Source organism: Pleurodeles waltl, chromosome 8, assembly GCF_031143425.1.
Source record: "Pleurodeles waltl isolate 20211129_DDA chromosome 8, aPleWal1.hap1.20221129, whole genome shotgun sequence".
Taxonomy (NCBI): domain Eukaryota; kingdom Metazoa; phylum Chordata; class Amphibia; order Caudata; family Salamandridae; genus Pleurodeles; species Pleurodeles waltl.
Window position 1 is genome coordinate 880069566 of NC_090447.1, and position 22956 is coordinate 880092521.

General features: G+C 42.5%; 1 protein-coding gene across 1 annotated transcript in view; it reads left to right on the forward strand.

The window, feature by feature from the left end:
* SLC15A1 (solute carrier family 15 member 1) overlaps window positions 1-22956 on the forward strand; it is a 130432-nt gene that overhangs the window by 51404 nt on the left and 56072 nt on the right. Inside the window, exons 10-15 of the mRNA XM_069205176.1 lie at window positions 4751-4840; window positions 11047-11091; window positions 12045-12077; window positions 12175-12263; window positions 17734-17815; window positions 22266-22391. Of these exons, the coding sequence (XP_069061277.1) occupies window positions 4751-4840; window positions 11047-11091; window positions 12045-12077; window positions 12175-12263; window positions 17734-17815; window positions 22266-22391 (465 nt within the window). The remainder of the gene's footprint in view (window positions 1-4750; window positions 4841-11046; window positions 11092-12044; window positions 12078-12174; window positions 12264-17733; window positions 17816-22265; window positions 22392-22956) is intronic.

The window sequence follows — 22956 nt, forward strand, 5'->3', positions numbered from 1 at the left end:
GTCTAAGGCGAGCACACAGTAAACAAGTGCTGGGATATATATGTGGATTGTTGGAAATGACCTTTCTGCAGGTTCACCCCCAAAGTTTTTGCCTTCCTCCTTCTCTTTTTCTGACCTCATTCAGGCCTGCCATTGCAGGGCCTATGTGTGCAGTTTCACTGCCACTTCGACTTGGCATTTAAAAGTAATTGCCAAGCCTTAATCCTCCCTTTTTCTACATATACGTCACCCCTAAGGTAGTCCCTAGGTAACTGATAGGGCAGGGTGCTATGTAGGTAAAAGGCAGGACATGTACCTGTGTAGTTTATGTGTCCTGTTAGTGTGAAACACCTAAATTCGTTTTACACTGCTGTGAAGCCTACTCATTTCATACGAGAACATTAGGGCGACCTTCATATACTGTTTGAGTGGTAGATTCTGATCTGAAAGGAGTAACACGGTCATATTTAGTATGGCCAGAATGGTAATACAAAGTCCTGCTGACTGGTGAAGTTGGATTTAATATTACTATTTCAGAAATACCACTTTTAGAAAGTGAGCATTTCTCTACACCTAAATCCTTCTGTGCCTTACAATCCACGTCTGGCTGGGTTAGTTGACAGATCCCTTATACATTTCACTCAGACAACCCCAAACACGGGATGCTCAGTCACTTCTGCACACATCTGCATACCAAATGGGTCTTACTGGGCTGGGAAGCTGGAGGGCCTGACACTTACATGTCAAAGGACAGTGGATTGCCCTCACAAAATGGACTGCCAAACCCCATACTGGGACCCTGGCAGACAGGATTGAACTGAAAGGGGACCTTGTGCACTTCTAAGCCACTCTTTCAAGTCTCTTCCACTTCAAAGGCTCATCTGGGTATTTAAAAAGGGCCTCTGACCCTTCCAACTCAGACACTTCTGGACCTGAACCTGCAACCTGTCAAGAGGAACTGCCTGGCTGCCCAAAGAACTCACCAGACTGCTTTTCTGTAGAGGACTGCTGCCCTGCTGTTGCCCTGCTGCCTTGCTGCCCTCTGACTCTGCTGAGAAGTGCTCTCCAAGGGCTTGGATTGAGCTTGCCTCTTGTTTCTTGAAGTCTCGGGGCCAAAAAGACTTCACCTCTGCAAAGAACTCCTTGTGCAGCAAAAATTGACACACAGCCTGCCAGGATCAGCACACAGCCTGCACCGAGGTGAGAAAATCACTGCTCACCGAACCGTAATGACACTGCCTGGCTCCCCGAGTGGAGATCGATGCAGCGTCAGCGTTACGACCGGAACTTCGGCGCACGGCCCAATGGATTGACACATAGCCGGAACGACGCAGCCTGACTTCCTGAGAAGAAGCATCGATGCAGCGCCTGCCGTGCGACAGAAATTTCCCCGCATCGCCCACCGGGTCGACGGAGCTCCTGTGACTTCGTCCTGCACGCCCAGGATTTCTCTGCATCGTCCCCGGGGCATCCAAATACCCCGCAACCCAAAGCGGATCCAAGCCTGCGTGCCAGAAATCGACGCAAAGCCTTTCCTGCCTGGAAAAACATTGACGCATCGTCTGTATGCCCCCAGAGAAACCGACACACACCTCCCCGTTTTCCACACATCTCCTCCTCTGCGACCCCTTGTGGATAACTTAGACACAAACCAGGTACTTTGGGCTTGCAAGAGACACTTATTGCTTTTAAAGAACTTAGGACTCTTTTTATCATTTTTTAAAGTGATATTTCAACATGTACTTATCAAATCTTGATCGTTTTGATCTGCATTTAACTAGATAAATATTATATATTTTTCTAAACCTGTGTGGTGTATTTTTGTGGTGTCTACACTGTGTTATTGCATGATTTATTGCACAAATACTTTATACATTGCCTTCTAAGTTAAGCCTGACTTCTCAGTGCCAAACTAAAAGAGGGTGGGCACAGGATAATTTGGATTGTGTGTGATTTACCCTGTCTAGGGAGAGGGTCCTTGCTTGGACAGGGGGTAACCTGGCTGCCAACCAAAGACCCCATTTCTAACATATATATATATATATATATATATATATATATATATATATATATATATATATATATATATATATATATATATATATATATATTTTGTTTGTTTTTAATGTTAATGTGACCTTGTATAACAGAGTATGATCAGTGGCATCAGTGGCAAGGAGGAGCCATGCTAAGAGCCTGATTACGAGTGGGCCAGTTAATTCTGACCTGTGCATAAACCCATGTTTATGCACAGATCGGAATTGCGAGGCAAAAGGTATTTAACATATCCGATAATTATCTGATGCATTAAATATCTCAAGGTTCATTACATTTCGGCAGGTCAAAATAACGGGTCAATGTGTACGGCACTTACCATACCATGCAGATTTTGGTGCTTTAAACACCAAAATCCGCATTTAAATTCCCACAAGCTTGTTATAGGCGTATTTATCACACCCGATAAATAATATACCCCATGGTATTGTTATTTATGAGATCACTAAATAGCACCTACAGTGTAATCAGGGATTTGGTGTGGCTTCACTCTCAAATTCCTGAACCAGTTCTGACAACCACACAACTCTCGTAATGTGACAGTGGTGAGACAATCCTCCATTATAGCACACCTTTCTCCATCCCTAGTGCCCCAGTGACCTGACACTTATTGATAAAACCACAGCGGTTCTATGTGAATTGTTTTCTCCATAGATTTACCCCTAAGAACAATCCGCAGGAGTAAATGCAACATATTTTATCAATTAATGCATAAAACCTGCTTTCCCCTTTGTTCTTCAACAGAAGCATATGTTTCTTGGCGAGAACTCTCTTGCGTTAACTCCTTTCCCTTTAGTCCACTCTATTGGCTAAGCTAAAATTACACACTTACTGTTACCGTTTTGAGAGTACATTTTAGGTGTATTTTCAGGGTAGATGAGGCATGCAAAAGGTTCAGACTTTGCGAGTGTTAGATGTATTTTATACTAATAATTTGACAAATCTGCCATAATTGCAATCTTTTCACACTCAAACATTGCATTTCAGGCGTGAATCTGTGAATCGGGATCAGGGAATTTATGCCTGCAAAGGATTAATGTGCAATAAATTAATCTTAGCTGTAAAAAGAAGTTCATACATCAGTTACCTTTCAGTAGGACCCGGATCTCATGCATAATTTAAGTCGCACTGCTACTGACACGTCCTTCATAGCGCCTTAGCTCGACCACCTTGAAAGCTCTAGTTTTAGGCAATGATGCCATCATCAACCTTAGCTCTTCTCATTTCAACTTAACAAGCGTCCAACGTGCGCAACTCGTTCTGCTAGGTGTCTATAACAGGAGTTCCCAACTTCATGAAGGTATATTTTCCCTGACTGGCATTAAACAGCCTTTTAGGGCCAGATGTATGAGAGCATTTTGCATTCGCAAACGGTGCGAATGCCCGTTTGCGAATACAAAATGCCAGTTCAGAATGTATGAAATCCTTTCTGAACGCAATTTTAAGGAATCGCTAAAATAGCGATTCCTTAAAATTGCGACCCTGTTTAGAGAGTCGCAAATTGCGACTCTCTAAATTAGAAATCGCAAATAAGGATTCCTTATTTGCGATTTCTGAGCTCATGTATGAAGCAATTCCTAAATGCGATTTTGGCATTTAGGAATTGCTAATCACCACAAAGTTGAACTTGGTGGTAACCATGTGCAAAATTTTAAAATGCATTTAAAATGCATTTTTAAATTGTACGTGTATAGCACACAGGCCCTTTTGGCATGTGTGCACCTTACATGTCCCACCAAAAATTTTTGGGGTGCAGCAGAGGGGGCCTTAGCCCCCCAGCACTCTGGGGTTTTGCATTTCCAAAATTGCGATTTCTGGTTCAGAAATCACAATTTTGGAAATGCAAAAAATTTGCAGATATGGGCCAACAGTCCCATAGCTGCGAATGGGGCCAGTTTCGCAATTTGCGATTCGGTAATAGCATTTACGATTTTTAAGAAATCGCTATTACCGAATCGCAAATGTGACACATGGCACTTTGCGATTCGGAAATAGCGATTTCTTAAAAATCACTATTTCCGAATCGCAAAGGGCCGTGATGATACATCTGGCCCTTGGTCTGTTGCATGTAGACTTCTGACAGCTGTCCATTCCTATGGAGGTCCATCTGACTTTGTTGTACACCATACGATGAATGTTGCTTTACAAAATTGACAAGGGTAGCAGATATGAAATCACACACTCTTTCACCAGTGATGACATCAAAAGATTGACCACTTATCTTACCGTTAGTCCCTCCACAGCCCTTATAGCACCAGGGATACCAAAGGGCAAGCAACGTTTAGCCATGGGTGCCCCTGGCAACGTCTTACTAACCTTCATACTTTAGAGGGGACTGCATAAAACTATAATAGTTCAAGAAAAACCCAACAGAAAGTCAAAAGCAGCAGAACAAAACAAGCAGTGGGGTGAGTGAGAGCACTAATATCACTGAAGTAGGGTATGGGCAGTAGAACATAAGCTCAAAGAAAATAACTTGTTGGTGCTGAAGATCAGTGTGTTCACTAGTAGTGTGCTTACTAGATCAAACCGGAAGGCTTCAACTTGGCCTGATTGCCACTTACAGAGGCTTGATCGAGCGATAATTCTTACATTATTCCCTTGGAGAAAGAATTAATTAGCCCAACATTTTTTTTCTATGCACAGGCATTGATGTATTCATTGTTTTTCTCCTGAAAGTCTAGCTGCTTGAAGATATTCTTCTTCTTCGTTATAGGAACGCCTTATTGCACAGATCAAGATGGTGGTGAAGGTTCTATTCCTGTACATTCCACTCCCCATGTTTTGGGCCCTTTATGATCAACAGGTAACAGATTATAAGTACTCAAATGTTCTATGTTTACTTCTGCTGAGAACGGAGTGACCATATTTGCATGTATGATATTTCCGATCACAAAATCCCAATTCTGAGAGCTCCACCATATCCATTTAAGAGCCAGCATTAATTTAAAGTTGAGGTGCCTCTCACATGGAAGATTAAGGCATCCAGAAGGCCTAGGCATGTACACTTTAGTTAGTCTTCTGGAAGCTCCCAAATTCAACAATACAGAGACCCAACCCTAGCAATTTTCTAGTTCGATCTCGAAGACCATCAATGCTCTTCCTGTGGAGTTGCTGTCTCACCCCCTCTGCTGGCTGTTTATTAAATTATTTGTCAGAATGAAATTAACACAGATCTGTTATTGCTTTTGGCCATTTATCCTTTCTGTCAAGTATATGTAGAGTTGAGTTTTATGATTTAGGATGTGTTTTAATACATTGCCTTTGAATTGTATTGGTCTCCTGGTTATTATGAGCACCAGCAGTCTTTTATCTTGCAGTACTTTTCATGCCAGATAGAACTGCATTTTAATTAAAACGAGCTAGTGAAAGTAGATCAAGTTAAAAATGTTTATCAAGCTATGCTGGTTTCAAACTATACTTTGTATATCAATATTTGCTGGACCTCAGAGTCTTGCAGTGGGCTGGCAACCTGGCTGAGAACATGGCTCAGCACAGCACTTGCCTCTAAAATCTGTCTGTAATCTGTAGGTCACAAGTTTGAATTGTGACAAATCCATCTCAGACTTAGATCCTTCCAAAGTTACTGCACTGATCACCAGTTGCAAAGAATAATGCATCACAATTGGTAACACACAGTTCTCAGCTGCTCTGTGCCATGGTAAGTCAGAAACATTTGAAGGAAATCCATTATCATCACTTTGAAGCAATGTGAAAATCAGGCTCTACTTCAAAAATGGCAAAGCAAATGCTATTCTAATGATACAGCAGCTGTCTTGCAATAACTGCTCACATTTTGTGTGTAAGAAATTTATTTTAGGGGTTTTTCTCAGTTACAAAAACATAGTAAATGTATACATAAATCCCCAACAAGTTGCTGATTAATCATCTGCCCCGTACTCAGTGGTGCACACATCAGCATTATATGAAACGTACAATGGAATTTTTTCATAGACCAGGTCAGGTGACTAATGCAAATGTGACACATATATTAATTCTGGAGTCCAGATCACCACATAGGAGCTATCATCCAGTCATTCCCATTTCACCCTCCTCGGGTCCCGAGTCAGTATCAGAGCTAGATTCACTGTTGCCATAGCCCTGGAAGGAGTCCAGCACCCCGTCCCCCAGTTGCGATATCATCCTGGACCTTGTAGTCATCCTAGATTGCCTAATTCGGTGTTCTTCAGCCACTGCCCATTCCAGGACATCCTTAACCCACATGTCCACAAATGGTACACAGGAGCTGATCCAACCAATGGCCACCCTCCTCCTTGCTAAAAGTAAGGCCAGTTGCATACATCTTTAGGGCATTTTTTCCCTTTGTTTGCTGTACTATTGCCAGTAAGCACGCTTGCGGTGTAGCTAACAGCAGAAGTGCCACTGCAGTCTCCACCCACGGCATAATCTCCTCCCACAAACTTCTCACTTCCCTTCATTCCCAAGTCATGCATATAAAAGGGGCATTCTGTTCTCCACACCAGGGACATTGGGCCACCTTGTCAGGTAAATCTTTCCAAGGACATGAGGTGTGATATATACTTCGTGGAGATAATTGAAATGTATAAGCTTAAACCTGTTGTTAGTGGAGACTCATTGGACCATCAAGCACAACAGTTCCCATTCTCCATCAGAGAAGGGCTCTGCCAACTCCCTCTCCCAGGCTCGCCAGTCATGCAGTGGGGTTGGGTACAGTCTCCTCTAATGGCTTTGTAAAAAAAGTGTGATTAGGTGTCTCCCCTCCCCTCAATGAAGTAGTCCCCCCAGAACCTGCAAGGGCATGGGTGCAGTCGGGAATGTGTTCCACACCTCCTGCACTGTGTTCTCAATTTTCACATATTGCAGGAACTGACCCACTCCCAAATGAAAGGAGTCCCAGTCCTCCTGCAGTGTGTTAAACATTTTCCCAAGAAACAAGTCTTAAGATACCTGATGAATGCCTGCCTTCCACCTTTCTATGGACCTTTCGGCTTGTATTGCAATGAATGAGTCTCAGGTCACGGTCGAAAGGGAAGCAACAGAGCACTTTCTTAACAACCTCTTCCCAGATGTCTGCTGTTTGCTGTACCAGGTAAGGTACTGGGAAATCTGCTCAACCCCACTTCATGAGGGGCCGAGCAAGTGTATCCCCTCCTGTTGTACCTTGCAGCAATTGGTTTTCCCCGTTATCACCCTCTTCAAGCCACTGGTCTGCAAACTGCGAATGGGATGCATAATAATAGTATGGCATATCTGGGAGTGCCAGGCCCCCATCATCCATGTTTCTCTTCAGTACCAACAGGGCCACTCTGCTGGAGCGGCCTACCCACACCAATGACACCAATAAACTGTCTAGTTGCTGAAAGACTTTTTGGCATTTAGGAAATAGCAAATTTTGGACAGCATTTAGACATCTGGGGAGAAATACCATCTTAGCGACAGCCACCCGCTCCATGATGAAGAGAGGAGGCGTGTTCCAGAATTGGATAGAATTCTGGAGCCCAGTTGCCACTCAGGCTACATTGCATTGAGTCTGCTGTGCCTCTGTTTGAGCCACCCTGATCCCCAGGTACCGAAAACTGTCAGTCTCCCAGTGGAATCTCAGGTCCGGCAGTTGATTCCGAGGGACCAACACCAGGCCACCCAGTGGGAAAGAAGTGTTAATTTTTGTTTACTCTCAAACCTAAGATCTCTCCAAATGCCTCCCGCTGGTGCATCAGGAGTGGGGCCGCCTCCCTGGGGGATCATATGTAGACAAGGTCATCATCAGCATATAGTGATACTACATGGGTGGTGTCACCCACCTGTATTCCACAGTCCTTCATTTCCAGGCAGAGCTGAGCCACCAACAGCGTTAAGGCTAGTGCGAAAGTGCATCGGTGAGAGGGTACAGTCCTGCCGGGTGCCTCTCCCGACTGGCCAATTTTCCAACGTCACTCCAGCTATCTTAACACAGACTGTGGGTTCTGTACAAAATAACCAAACCCAGGCTCTGAATTCTGGGCAAAACCCCAGCACCCTAAACAGACCAATCAAGCAAGGCCACTACACTGTGTCAAAGGCCTTCTTGAGAGCTACAGCCACGAAGGCCATTTCCTGTTCCTCCTTAGCCGCTGTGTGCAGGGCATTGTCATCCTGCGAATATTGAGAGCTGTGCTCTGAACCGGGATGAACCCACATTGATCATCCTGCACTATGGCCTGCGTCACCATCTGTATGGCTAAAGTTGTGCAAAACACTTTTTTGGTCAGTGTTGATCATGGTGAGGGGTCAGTACGCGGTTCGGTCAGCAGTTTCCCCCCCCGGCTTAAGCATCTTGCATATCACTTCCTCCTGTATGGTTGGGGGGGAGGTTCTGTCTTTCCTGTGCTTCCCGGTAGACCTACAGCAGGTGCTTTTCTATGTGTAGGGAGTATGTTTGATAGAACTCTGCTGGGAAGCCGTCAGTTCCCTGTGCTTTGGATCAGTGCTTAATTTGTAAACACAAAGGTGCCGGTGCCCAAAACCCTCCTCTTAAACATGTGGCTGCTATAATTAAATGTGAGAACATGGAATACTGAGGCGGCATAATCCTGAAGCCATCTTGGACCTCTTCAATCCATATAAGGCCACTTGTTGCCCCTTCTGTTCACTCTTGAAGCTTTTCACTTTCTCCCTTTGTGACTCTTTTTTGTTTTTCCCTTCATCCGTCTTTCCTATATGTCTTTCGCTCGCAGCAAATGCTTGAGGCATAAGAATAAGCCCCGGCCCTCAGAAACAAGTGCCGGTGCTCAGCACCGGAAACAGCAAGCACAAATTAAGCACTGCTTTGGATAGGTTCAGTCTCCTGATTGCACCCCTCAACTCTGATTCCAGCTCCTGAGCCCCCTCTGGGTGTAGCCCTTTGAGTGCCACCCCAGCAAGATACCTCTTTAGCACCTTTCCTCCAACCCAATCCTAGATCTATACACTACCTGGAGATGAGCCTGAAAGGATGTTAAAATGGCCCTCCTATCCATGATGATCTGCACCTCCGGTCTCCTTATGTGTAAAATGGGTGGTACCTCCTGCTCTCTTCACAGTATCCAACCTAATAGTTTCCCTGATTTGTTTTCCTCTCTGTGTAAGCGATGTCTATAGCGTGTCAGTGTGTATTTGTCTCGTAAATGCTAAAGGTCGTGCCATTTCTGCCGTGCTTCCATCACCTCCCTTCCAGCCTCAAAGCAGAAACTGCCTCCCCCTTTTGAAGTGCTGCTAGATGGGTCTCCTGACAGACCGCCTCTGCCTCCAGCTGCCTTTGTATCCTGACTGTAGACTCTATATAGTGGCCACACATTACCACCTTCATGGCCTCCCATTCTATGACCCTAGTCTCCATTGCGGTCCAGTTGCGGTCCATGTAGTCTGTCAGGGCTGCTGCCAGGGATTCCCTGCAGATTTCATCTGTTAGGGCTCCAGGGGCAAGCACCACTATTGTATGTGTATTATTTGCTTTATTAATGCTTGCATGTATTTTTTGTTAACAAACAATTCTGAAAAATAATGTGAATGAATATTTGGTAAACACATTTACAATACATTTAGGATTGTTTTAAGTATCAACCAAAGGTTCGAAGAAATTGATAGGAGCAATTAAAAACCCATGTGAAAATATGTGTGACAGGAACATTCACAGGGGTGTTGTAATACTGCACAGGTCTGAATACTGTGCTTAGATGTCAGTAATTCCAACATGCTTAGGTAGGATGTACTGAAAGAAATTGTAAAATGCTGAAGGCACAAAATCTAACTCCCTTGTCCAGCCACCCCACTCCCCTGACTGGCAACCTCACCAAGCTAACAATCTAAGAGCCAGTACTGGATGCTGAAGGGAGGACTCAGTAATTCAGATAGTGGCCAAAGTGTAACCTGAACAAACAAAAAGAGCAAGTGGTCCAGCTAGAAGTAGAATCCACTCCCAGGGGATGAAAATCATGGGGATTAAAAAGAAAAACAAGGAAAGCAGAATTTCCAGAACTCACTTGGAAAAATGTAAGTGTATTGGCAAAAACCTGAGTGTTTGCCAAAAGAATTGAATACATAGGCAATTGTGCAATGCAGAACCAGATTAGAATTTTAGGTCTAGTTGAAGGAGTGGAAGGGGAGGACCTGATCCATTTCATAATGATCCAGATATTATGACATATGGGTCTACGTGAAGAGAATGACGTCCTCCGTGTTAAGACCTACAGGTAACGTGGAGCTGTGAGCAGTTTGGCAGGAATCAGCACTGGAATTCAGTATTCCTGGTCATAGAAAATAAGGAACAAATATGTGCCGATGCCAGGGAGAACAATTGTGTAACCAATGAAGATCTGCATAGAACTGGCATCTTCCATTAACTAGAATTGGGAACAATTTGAAAGGGAAAATGCATCAATAATATACAAATTTAATTCATTGTCAATGTAGTGAAGATGGTTTCCTGCAAATGGCAAAACTATGAGTGACTTGGAAAGTTGAAAAGGATACTTGCTTTAATGCTAGAAAATGGTGGACATCTCGTTAGAGATGCAATGTTAGAGACAGAAGGCCAAAAAAGAATGGAGGCAAGCCATAAAGTCAAGCAAAGATTATACAATACAGAGTGAAGCATTTGGAAAGCATCTATGCAGTGTGTTGTATAGAAAACTTAAGAAAGCAAGGATTTTACTGTTGAGGAATGTTTGCTGATTGTCTGACCACAATAGGGCGGGGGAGGTGATTACTTATCCATGGTGTAATGGTAGCTTTTTGTTTAAATTTGGCAATCTGTGTGCTCCTCCAATGTTAGTATTAAAGAGAACACTTGTAGGGTATCCAAGAGACTTAAAGTATGTGTTTGTTTTAGTGGGGGGTTCACCTCTGAAACTTGGTATATTTCATATTTGAAAACTTCCATAAATGTAATGTTAAAATAGACACAGATTATCTCATGTCTCTCTTGGAGGTATTCTTTAATTTTTCAGTTTGTAGAGAAGGCAATAGTGTGTTTCTTCTTTATCTCAAATCCTTATGTCATTTATTCTCTTCAAGGGCTCTAGATGGACTTTGCAAGCCACCACAATGGACGGTAACTTTGTGAGTGTTGTTCTCGATTCCTTTAATTCTTGCTGTAAATCTTTAGATGCAGTTGGAATATTAATTAGATGTTTGTAAGCAATCTAGATAAAATCAAGGTTTATACACTGAGGGCCTGATTATGACTTTGGCGGACGGGATGACCGATCGCCAAACTTCTGACGGGGAGGTTGCCTCCACACTGGCTACCCTGCCTGCCTGACCCATTATGACAGTCCCACTGGGCTGACGGGTGGAAACCAAGGTTTCTGCCCATCACCCCAGCGGGAAAGTAGCAGCAGCATTGTTGCTGGCTCATAAACAAACTGGCAGCAAAGCAGCTGCCCGCAGGGGGCACCGGCACCCTTGCAATGCTCACTGTCTGCAGACAGTGAGCATTGCGAGGGTGCTTGGCAGGAGAACCCCTGTACTGCCCATGCCAAGTACAGGGGCAGTGCAGTGGCCCCCTGCACCTGTTCTCCAACAGCCTTTTCATACCAGTGAAACCGCCATGAACAGACTGGCAGAGAACCAGGTTGTAATCAGCAGGGCGGGGCTGCATGCAGTGCCACCCTGACTGATTGCGACCTGCACACACCGTCAACCCATTGGCGGTCTGACCTCTTGGGTCGTAATGTGGCAGTCGGACCGCCACAGCTTCGGCGGTCCTGACCGCCACTGCGAGCCTGGCAGTCTAGTGACCGCTAGACTCGTAATCAGGTTCTACATTTCAGAAATTTGCTAAAATAAAATTCCAACATTCAAAAGACTGTTTTAACTAATTAATGACATAGTAGGTATTATTAAATTATGATAATTTTGTCTGTTATGTGGTTTTCATCAAACTGAAAATAAGCTTAAATCTTAAATAAATCTTAAATAAAAAATGAAATAAACTTTTTACTTCGTTTAATTTTTTTGTGACAGTGTTGACCCTAATTTTTAAGGTAATTACTTGTATTTCACTTTTCCAGGGAGCCATTACTATACAGCCTGACCAGATGCAGGTAAACTCCCAAGTTATATGCTCCAAAGTTTACATTCTTTTCAGGAGGATGGGTTTAGATGCTGAATATTTGCATTTTACTTTTCTACCTACAACAGACGGTGAACCCTATCCTGATTATCATACTTGTCCCGATTGTGGATGGTTGCCTATATCCTTTGATCAGAAAATGCAATCTCAACTTCACGTAAGTCTTGCTAAGTTAGGGGCATCCAGTGGGGCTAGATCCATGCCAGATTTTAAAGCTGTTCTTTTATAATAAATTTACATACAACAGACACATTTACATCATCTGGGGTTATTATTACATGGACGGCATCTTAGACACGACTGATAAACAGAAACAACAGGCAGCTCTACAAAGTCTGGACATGTAGCATCATATACTCTAAGTTTAAACAATTTACAGGTACAGTTTGCATATGGGATCTATTACTTTATACATCAACAATAGTTTAGCTTTCTGTAATTCACAGATCTACTGTAGAAATGGAAGCATTAGTTTGGGTTCAAATTATTTCCATGCCTCAAAGGTTGGAACTAAAGAACACGTTGACACCTACAATAATGGAAGCCAGTGCTTTGTATTATAGAAACATGTTTCAGTAAAGTCAGAAGCAGTTAGGTCCTTTGAGGGCTTGCCGAAATTTACATATTTCTACTGGACAACTTCTCACTCCACAGACTAGCACTGCAGAGACTTTACTCAGTGCTTGTTGTGCTTGTTGGGGAGCTTGAGGTCAAGTTTCAGAGACTCGTCACATGCTTAGGCCAATCCGTTAAAATCTGTATTTTCTAACTGTTACTTTCCTTACTTTTTTAGTATTGCCTACTGGGTGGGAAGGAAAAAATGCGCTTTATGGGCAAAGTAGACAAGTGGCGACACCATTTTTTCATATGAAAGTATCCCTTCACTATCAGCCTAGTGATACAAACAGAATCCCTGGTAAATTTGCATGAAGTGTGTCAGGCTTCAAGTCACTTCTATGGCGAAACCCATGAGCTTGCATTTGATACATTCTCAGGTCACAGTATTAGTTATGCTGTGCCACCACAATTTTATTTCTGACTAGGAGTTCAGCGTTGTGATTTGTCCTGGAATATGCCACTACGTTGACATAATAGTGATGGTCTTTTGTCACTAAGACAGCATTTGCAAGGGGACCAGCAGAGTTTTGCTCCACCTCAACCACTATTTTAAGGGCCGAACAAAAGAGATACAATTTGGGGTGCAAAGTATGTCTTTGCAGCCAATTCTGCAAATGCAATAGATGAATGGTGGGCATTAACACATCACACATCTCTGCTTTCTACGGGAGTCATTATAATACATTAAATAATTATTCCTGAAATATCACGAAAGAATGAGTTAATCAGTTCCAACAATCTTTGAGTCAATTTCACTGTGTGAGTGACATCTCAAGGAATAATGACAATGACTCCCTCGAGTTGGCTGTAAAAATAAAAATATACGGTTTGGAGAAGCCAGTAGTCATGGCCTGCTTCTGAGAAGACTACTGAAATTAAATATGGAATCGTATTTTGCCACTAGTGGATTCTGCCCAAAGTAACTGTACCAGGGTTTACCAGGGTTTTTGAAAAGGCGGATGACGTTGTATAGACCTACCTCGCAGTGTCTGGCCAAAAAGCTGCACCACAAACACTACCTGACCTTCATCCAACTTGAATGTAAATTTCTGGATAACTTGAATCATTGAGGACCTCAGGCCTACCTGAAGGCTTGCTACAATTCTGGTATAAATGCTGAAAATTAGACACTTTTCATTTCACAATCTCGTAACTATTCTTTTTATTGCAATGTGAGTTTTTATATGCCATAAAATGAGTAGTTTGCCACATGGTATTTTGTACCTATTTCTTGGAATCAGTGAATCCGTATAACTGCAAGGAACAAATAGGTTATAGTACTGTTCTGATACGGTGGCATAGATGGGTTTTTTATGAACATTTTTTCTAAAACTTTGAACCTAATGTATGATAACGTTTATGTTTCGAGACAAAATTCAAACAAACCTAGACATTATGAATAAAAACTAAAAATGTTGGTGCGTGCTTATACTATAACGTTTCAATTCCACAGGTGGATAAATTAGGAGATCTTGACATGTCTTTTATGTGTTTATTATATTCATAAGGTTTTGAATAGTATATAAGGTAAAGGTTGCATGAGTTTCTCTTTTAATCAATAAGGGTGTCATAATATAGTTATAAATTAAAGAGGTGGTAATCAATATTAAGTTGATCTCATCCATGCCTCACCTTTACTTGATTGTTTAAAAATAATTGAAAGGAGTTGTAGTACATGCTGTATATTAGATTCCCTGATCCTTTCAGTCGGGACCCACCTTTGAAATGCATTGTCTCGAGTAACATTGGTCATCATGCCAGATGGCGAGGCTTATCATTGGAAAAGCTGGTAGACTTCAGAATTGATGCTCAATTCTTGTAGTCCCACATATGGATGGGGCGATGTCATGCTCCACTGCCTCCTAGACACTGCACTTGTAAGGGCATCCTTCATGAAGCAGCATGCCTCATCGGGCCATAAGAAATTTGACCACATCTCCCTGACCTGATGCAACTCCACGGGCTGTCCTTGCCAGCCACACCATCTTCAAATCCACCTGCATCAACTACAAAGCCATCAGGGCCAGAACCCCCACATATCTGACTCACAACCTCATTATCTCTGGTGGCGCTTGACACATCCGCAGTCAGAACACCATCAGTCTGGAAATGAAAAAATGGAAAATAGAAAAACACAATGGGAACAGGCCCATAATGTAGCAATGTGTGCCATAATGTGTCCCTTTAACGCACATTAATTATGCTCAGGAAATGTTTCACTTCATTAGTACCAGTTTACCACTTGAATATAGCAAAGAGCAACTAAAGAGTGAACAGTTAACCTTTGCAAAACCTTTGTCACTGTATTGCACCATGTGTGACACTAGTAACTTTCTATCTATTTGAGCTAGGAACACATTTTTATTTAAATCTTCTCTGTCTATACACCCAAGATCCGGAACAACATTCCAATATCCATCAGGACTGCACCATATCTTGCTTCGATTTAGAAAGAGTTGAAAACACATATATTTCCAGCTGTTTGTAGTGTATAAATACTGCATACATACATACATAGTAGCGAAGCTGAAAGTGGGCCACTCACACTCTTAGGCCTGGCACTGTCGGTGTGGGAGCCAAGCCTAAATATTCTACCACACCCTAATGTTTTGATCATCCCAAACTGTACCTCAAGCAGCTCGGCTCCAGCACACACTTGATCTTGTGTTAAGAATTTCCAGCCTCCACAACATAAGGTCCAAGAAAATAGCAGAGTAAATAGTAATTGGGACCAATCAATGAATGGGATCCAGATTAGGAAAAAGTTAAAGGATTTATCACAAAATATCGATAATCAAGCAGTAGAGCATGCAATCATAATCAGAAATCAAACTAATTCTAAGTCCCAAGAATACAGCAAAAGCAATAATGAAATGGCAGAGTCTCAGGAAGAAATCAGGAAAGCTCTGGGTCACCCTCAAAACCAGGGGCTATTATACTCATACCTTACATAAATAATGAGCAAAAGCTGCAAACCCAGTGGTATGACTAGTGATAATACTTTCTAAACAAATTAGAAATTGCCACATAGAAATAATGCTCATTAAAACTAACCCACCTCAACAGAAGTCTCCAGCAGATTCTACACTGTTGCTGTCCAGAGATGCACAACGGTTGTATGACACCACCACGCATGCAAAAACAACCCAGGCCTGAACAACGCGGTCAGAACCACATGGCTTTAACATGCATGCCTTTACAATGAATTTTGTTGTAAAAGCATATGTGGTAAAGTAATATGCGGGGTAAATTCTCCCCCAACCTGCACCCTAACACACCCCATATACTTAGAACTATCCCTCTATCCACCCCCCCGCCCTGAGCCCTAAACCTAAAAATCTACCCCCCTGCTCTTTAAACTACCCCAAGACCTATATCCACAAAACTACCCTGACCCCCTGGCCATCTTACCCTTAAATCTATCCCGCCCCCTCTCCCTCTCCCTAAAACAAACCAGCCTTCCACCCCACCCCGGCCCTGAGCCCTAAATTCCAAAAGCTACCCGACCCCCTCACCCTGAGCCCTAAAACACTCCAGCACCCCTCAATACCTCTCCAAACTACCGCAAGAGGCCCCACCCTGCCCTGAGGCCTAAATTCCCAAAATTAACCCCCTCACACCCTCGGCCCTAAAATCCCCCATGCACCCCTAAAATCCTCCCCTGCCCTAAGGCCTAAATCCACTAAACTACACCAACCAACCCCCAGTCTGCCTACCCTCAAATCTACCCGACTCCCCCAGCCCAAGCCCTAAATCCCCTCCACACACCCCTAAAAACAAAAAAATCCCCCACCCCTAAAAACTATTCCAGCCCCACTTACCTCAACCGATCCTTCTTCCTACTTGCCTGCCCATCCTCTCTTGCCCTGAGCCACAAACCCCCTGTGCGTTTTAAAAACCTCGCCCAGCCCTCTACAATCTACCCCGACCCCCCAGCCCTGACATCCACCAAACTACCCCGACCACCCCTGCCTCCCTGCCCTTTCATCTACCATGACCTGGCCCTGAACCCTACCCTACCCTCCTCCCACGCACAGCTGAAAAAAAAACTCCCAACCCTAAAAAAAACACAACCCCACTTACCTCGACCGGTCCGTCTTCCTGCTTCTTCCTGCTTGCCCACCCTTCCGCACAGCTAGACCACTTCCTGAACCATGCACATGTGGCCTGCCTTAACCACGCAAATGCGTAGTTAAGATATATGTGTGGTTCAGGGAAACGTTGCTCAGCTTCCTCCTTTCAGTACGCGTGGCTTTGCCCGCGTAGTTTAAGCCATTTCCTATGCACAACATTATGATAGATTGTTCAAACAATAACTCACACACCAGTGTTTTCTACCAGGTCCATTATCAGGAAGCTACAATGGAAGTCCTACAGAAGAGGTTACATACAGTACAGGAAGAAAGTTTCTTTCATAATACATTGCACTCAAGGGAAAATAACCAGTTACGTCACATTATTCTGAAGAAACAGTTGGGAGAGATGATAGGCGGGGGGCACTAATTGGGAGGATTAATTGAGCAGGTGCAGTGTGAACAGAACATCAAAAGTAACATCCATTTTAATAAAATGGTGCCTCAGGAAAATGTGGCACAAATTCATATTAATACACACAAATCTAAGCACTTTGGAAAAATCGTTTTATGTGCAATATTACTAATTCACAGTTACAACTATAATTAATCATAGAAATCATTACCCAAAATTTAACATTTAAAAAAAGTCCAACATTGGCATTGTTTTTCGCCATTGAGATTACAAAGAACAATGCTTAAACTGTGTTGCAAAGTACAAAGATAAAACTGCAAACCTTGCAGGTGGCCCCATCACTGGTACTGTCAATGCACAGTCAACGGATAATTCTGGCATCAGATTTGTAAATAAGGTTTAACCAGTTTTATAAAAATGTGGTGGTACACTACCAGCTCAGTTTCATGTAAAGAGAAGCATTAGGATTGGAAATTAACAAAATGAACTCTGACATGACATCGTTTCTACATTTTCTCTAGGCCCTTGAAAAAGATTACGGTTGGAATGTTCCTTGCAGCACTGGCATTCATTGCGGCTGCACTGGTGCAAATTGAAATTGATGTAAGTTACCAAAGTCAAGCTAAGAATGTTGTTCTAGAATGTTTAAACTGTTAAGGTGCACACACAGTCAACTTTGCTGCATTGAATACAAAGCACACTTGGCTAAAAGTGAGCACTAATATATACTTATAAACTGTTCCTTTTAACTCTTATTCATGAGTGACACTCTGACAGAACTCCTCAACAAACACCATATTTATGGAATTATTTTTTTAGATAAGCTACTTGTCTACCAATATTTAAAGATGTAGTTATTACAAAATGCCTTTTGCCAACTCTATCAGCTGAAATTGTTCACACCATCAAACCCTGTTCACTGTTAAACTCACAGGACCTGTTTGTGATCCATTGTAGATGGCTAGTATTCTATACAATCCAGTCCTGTGTACTGCTTGTTCGTAAATGGGTTGTTATTCGTTTTAGTCTTAATGCAAGCTGTAGTGAAGTTTACAGGTAGACTAGGTAGACAGGTATACCATGTGCACTCTTTAATGTTGTATTGACACATTATGGAGTATTACCATGAGAGTTTTACTAAAATGAACTCCAATGTGGTGAATCATAGAACAGCCACATTATGGTAAATCTACATGGAAAAAACAGACCACAGAAACCTTAAAAACTGAATAAAGTGTTCATTTTGTTCTTCTTAACTATACTCAACTCATTGTAGATCTTGCCTAAGCTTGGACAGCCTAGAATCAATTTTCATCAATTTTCACAACTTGCCTTTCTCTTTAGGATACAGATCTACCTCTGTACCTTATCTTCCACATTCTCTGACTAGAATCTACAGGTAACAGACACCTCTATAATGACCCTTTGTAATAGACTGTGTCTGTGATTCCACTTTTATGGTTAAGTTAAGGCAACTTGTACTATAGCTATATGTATGTTTCAGATCCATCTGACCACGATTTGTATGGCATGGCTACTTGTAATCAATGTAATTCAAAGGATACAGAGTTCTTGCAATTAATAATACATTTTGTTCTGCTTCTTCATGCTTTCCAGAGAATTTTTTCCATGTGAGTTTTTACCGGTTTACCACAATTTCAGATGTATTTCCAATGTTCACAGATGTCTACATATGCTATTTTCATGTGTATGCAAATTCTGTTTGCAGTGATACGAATGGTTCTCTCCCAGCAATTACATATTTTGTAAAAAAACAATAGAATTTTTTTTTGCTTAGAAAAAAATAGTTTTATATTTTATTCAACAACCTTTGCTTTGACAAAGCCCAAGCTCTGTTGACACACTCGGTAAAACACATGTTGTCAAACAGGTAACATATGATCGTACAGACTATTCAATCAAGTGCAAAAAAGAAAAGAAACGAAAGTAATAAATGCATTTTTGAACTATGAGCCTTTTCAGCCTTGTTTACAAAAGCAAATAAAAGGAAACAATATCCCGACATTACAGGGCTGTGCTCTTCCCCTACACTTTACTACTGTTCTATGTTCTAGGGACTAAGGTCATTCCTAGTCCCCATGCACCACAGGGACAATGTTATTAAGCCCTAAGAAATGTGTCTAAGGATTCAAAGAATGAGGTCCCTCATTCACCCCCACAATAATATAAGCTGTGGTGAGAACTTAGCCAAAACAGCCTAATTTCTATTAGGTAAACAGATTTCTCTGACAAATTCCTGTCTCATTCTTGGTAACCTGGGGCAAGGAGTAAGCCCTTCCTTAGAGAAAAGTGGATGTGGTACATGTGCAACTAAATCAAAACAACCTCTCAATTAGGAAATCATTCATGTACAAATTCCAAACCTATTGTGATAAAAAAATATACGAACCAGGTTACAAAAAAACAAAAACAAAAACAAACTAACAAAAAAACTGTCTCAGAAGGAACAATGGGAAATCAAAATCAATGAAAGCACAGGGCTACTGTTCACAATATTTCAAGATTAAAATTACACCAAAATGAAGAAAAATGGATGTAGGGATCAGGATGTGATAAAAAATCAAAATTTGGGAGCTATACAGTATTGGAAGCAAATTAATGGGATGCAGTTCACTAGGATCCAAGCATCCTTCAAGGCTGACTGGCGATGAAGTGAGATTGGGCACAATCAGTTGGGTCACTCTTCCCAATAATTATGGAGCACTGATATTGAGACCTCCTTTCCTGGCTGGCAGGAAACAGAGCGAGGTGGGAGAAGAGTCTGGTGATTTGTCCCAGTTAAATGTTTTATCTTTAGCAAGCAGTTCAAACCACCACAAAGTCATGAAAACGAAGGAACCTTCATGTATGTTTGTTTTCTGCATACATTTTTTCTAGCCTATTTTCACTAGCACACATGGCACTTTGAAGTATAAATAACGGATCCAGTTTTGTTCTGCATAACACTCAAAGGCACAAAGTGGTTAACATGGTATTGTTTCCAAGTTTACTTTGCAATAAGAAGGGTTTGAAGTAAAACCGACTCGGATACATTACCTGGACCCGGATAGATAGCCTACTTTGCATCCCATGCTGAGTGGCACTGAAAATAAGGCACAAAACAGACATGTTCATATTCCCCTATCTAGGAACACGAACCCCGTTACAAATTCTGACAAAACTAGAGACAAACTAGAAGACAGTTTGCCTCTAGAACTGAACTTGATGCATGATTTACTGGACAATCTTTTATTGATCGAGTTGAAATATACACGTCACAGTATTTGTGGTAGAAAGTTGAAATAAGAGATAATTTCATTTACAATACATTATTTATAATTATTTATACTAAATAATATGTTTTTGAACTACTGTCCCTGTATGAATGCATTGTTCATTCATATTTTATGTAATTAATAGATTCCCTAATTTACATATTTAATCTGCTAGTCACAGGCGAGCATTTTTGGAAGTTTGTCACACATAGTGCCTAGAAAAACACAGGTTTATGGAAGAACCATTATTAATCAATTATATGTGTTAGAGATTGTCATTATTGCCACCACACACTCCGCACACGCCTCCACAACATAGGAATTTGCCACAAAGCCTTAGACTGGCTCACCTCCTTCCTCACTGACCAGACCCAGAGAGTCCGCCTCCCACCTTTCCACTCCACCACCACCAAGATCATCTGAGGAGTCCCCCAAGGGTCCTCTCTCAGCCCCACACTCTTCAACTTTTACATGATCCCCCTAGCCAACATCCTCCGATCACACAGAATCACTATCCTCTCCTACGCAGATGACACCCAACTCATCCTCTCCCTCACCCGCAACCCCACCACAGCCAAAACCAACCTACACGCAGCTCTCCTCGACACCGCCAACTGGATGACAACTAACCAACTCAAGCTTAACTCCAACAAAACCGAGATAATCATCTTTGGCCCCAACAAAACCATATGAGACGACTCCTGGTGGCCCACCGCCCTAGGACCCGCACCCACCCCGCAAACCACGCATGCAACCTCGGCATCATCCTGGACCCCTCCCTCTCCATGACACAGCAAATCAATGCTCTTACCTCCTCCTGCTTCCTCACACTCCACACTCTAAAAAAATCCTTCAAATGGATTCCCTCAGAGACCAGGAAGACAGTCACCCATGCACTCATCAGCAGCAGACTAGACTACGGTAACACCCTGTCGCCGGCACCACACTCAAACTCACACGCAAACTCCCGAGAATCCAGAACACAGCTGCGCACCTTGTCCTTGGCCTCCCCCGCCACAAACGAATCTCACCACACCTCAAAACCCTTCACTGGCTCCCCATAAACAAGAGAATCACATCCACGCACACAAATCCCTCCACAACACTGGCCCGACATACCTCAATGAAAGAGTGAACTTTCACACTCTCTCCCGCAACCTCTGATCAGCCAACCTCGCCCTAGCCACAGTCCCCCGCATCCAACGCACCACCACAGGAGGCAGGTCCTTCTCCTACCTCACCCCCAAAACCTGGAACTCCCTCCCCACCAACCTCCGCAAAAACAAAGACCTCCTGCTCTTCAGAAAGAACCTCAAAACATGGTTGTTCGAACAGTGACCCTCCTGCCCCCTCCACCCCCCAGCGCCTTGAGACCCTCACCGGTGAGTAGCGCACTTTATAAAAAATGTTGATTGATTGATTGATGGTATATACTATTTTTATTTCGCTTCAAAGGATCTTTCATATAGTGGATATGAAGGTCTACAGGATGTAAGTTCGATTATCATTAGGAAATCGAAAGGGTAAGCCACCCTGCTCCTGTTATTCTACACACAGCACTACAGCCTTCTGTGGGTAAAGGAGAAAGGAATGGCCAAAAACAAAAATAAAGGAGAGGGTTAGAGAAATATCATAAGCATCTTTGAGCAGGGCTACCACTATCTTTTCTCTTTCATTTACTTCCTGAAACCCAAGAGGTCCCTATGAGTACAAATGAATGGATAACATGGCCTCCACATTTAAGACATTTAATTATACAATGCATTTGTTTTTTTCAGAAAACACTTCCAAAATTCCCCAATGCAGATCATATCCAGCTCAAAGTGCTGAATTTAGACCCAAGTGAAGTCACCATTACATATCCAACAGAAGCTCTTCCTACTGTAAATATACCATCTCTGAAGGTAAGGGTTGCTGCGTTTGGGTATTGCATTCAGTTTATACTGTGCATGGTTCTTGAAAGCATGGTAAAGTATGTAACATTCTGGCACAATGAAAAGCAGTTGGTTATTTTCTACTCAAGGATTCTGGAGAAGGTGAGTAGTGATGTCCGAGGTTGCGATCGAGGGGCCTAAGTCAGATTGCTTTGTCACTAAACTGAAATTGACAAAAGGCAACCCTCCCACTTCTCCACAAACACAGTAGTCGAGGTTAGGTAGACTGCACTCGTAGCTGCAAAATTTTGCTCCACCTTTGCCAGATTAGATATATTACACTAGTATTGGTGCTATTTTGCACAGAAACGTGCACCACATATCACAACAAAAAGTCCCAACGCCAAAGAAAATTATCACAAATAACGGGCAGAAGGTAAATCACACACTCCTATAATAACTTTAGGTGAACGATCCGTGGGCGGTTGTCTGTGCCAAAAGATTTTCAGGGGAACGTGTGCCATCAGTATAAAACTCATGCAAAACACTGCTTTGTGCAATGACGTGATGCTAAATCGTGTTTAGCATTGTGTAA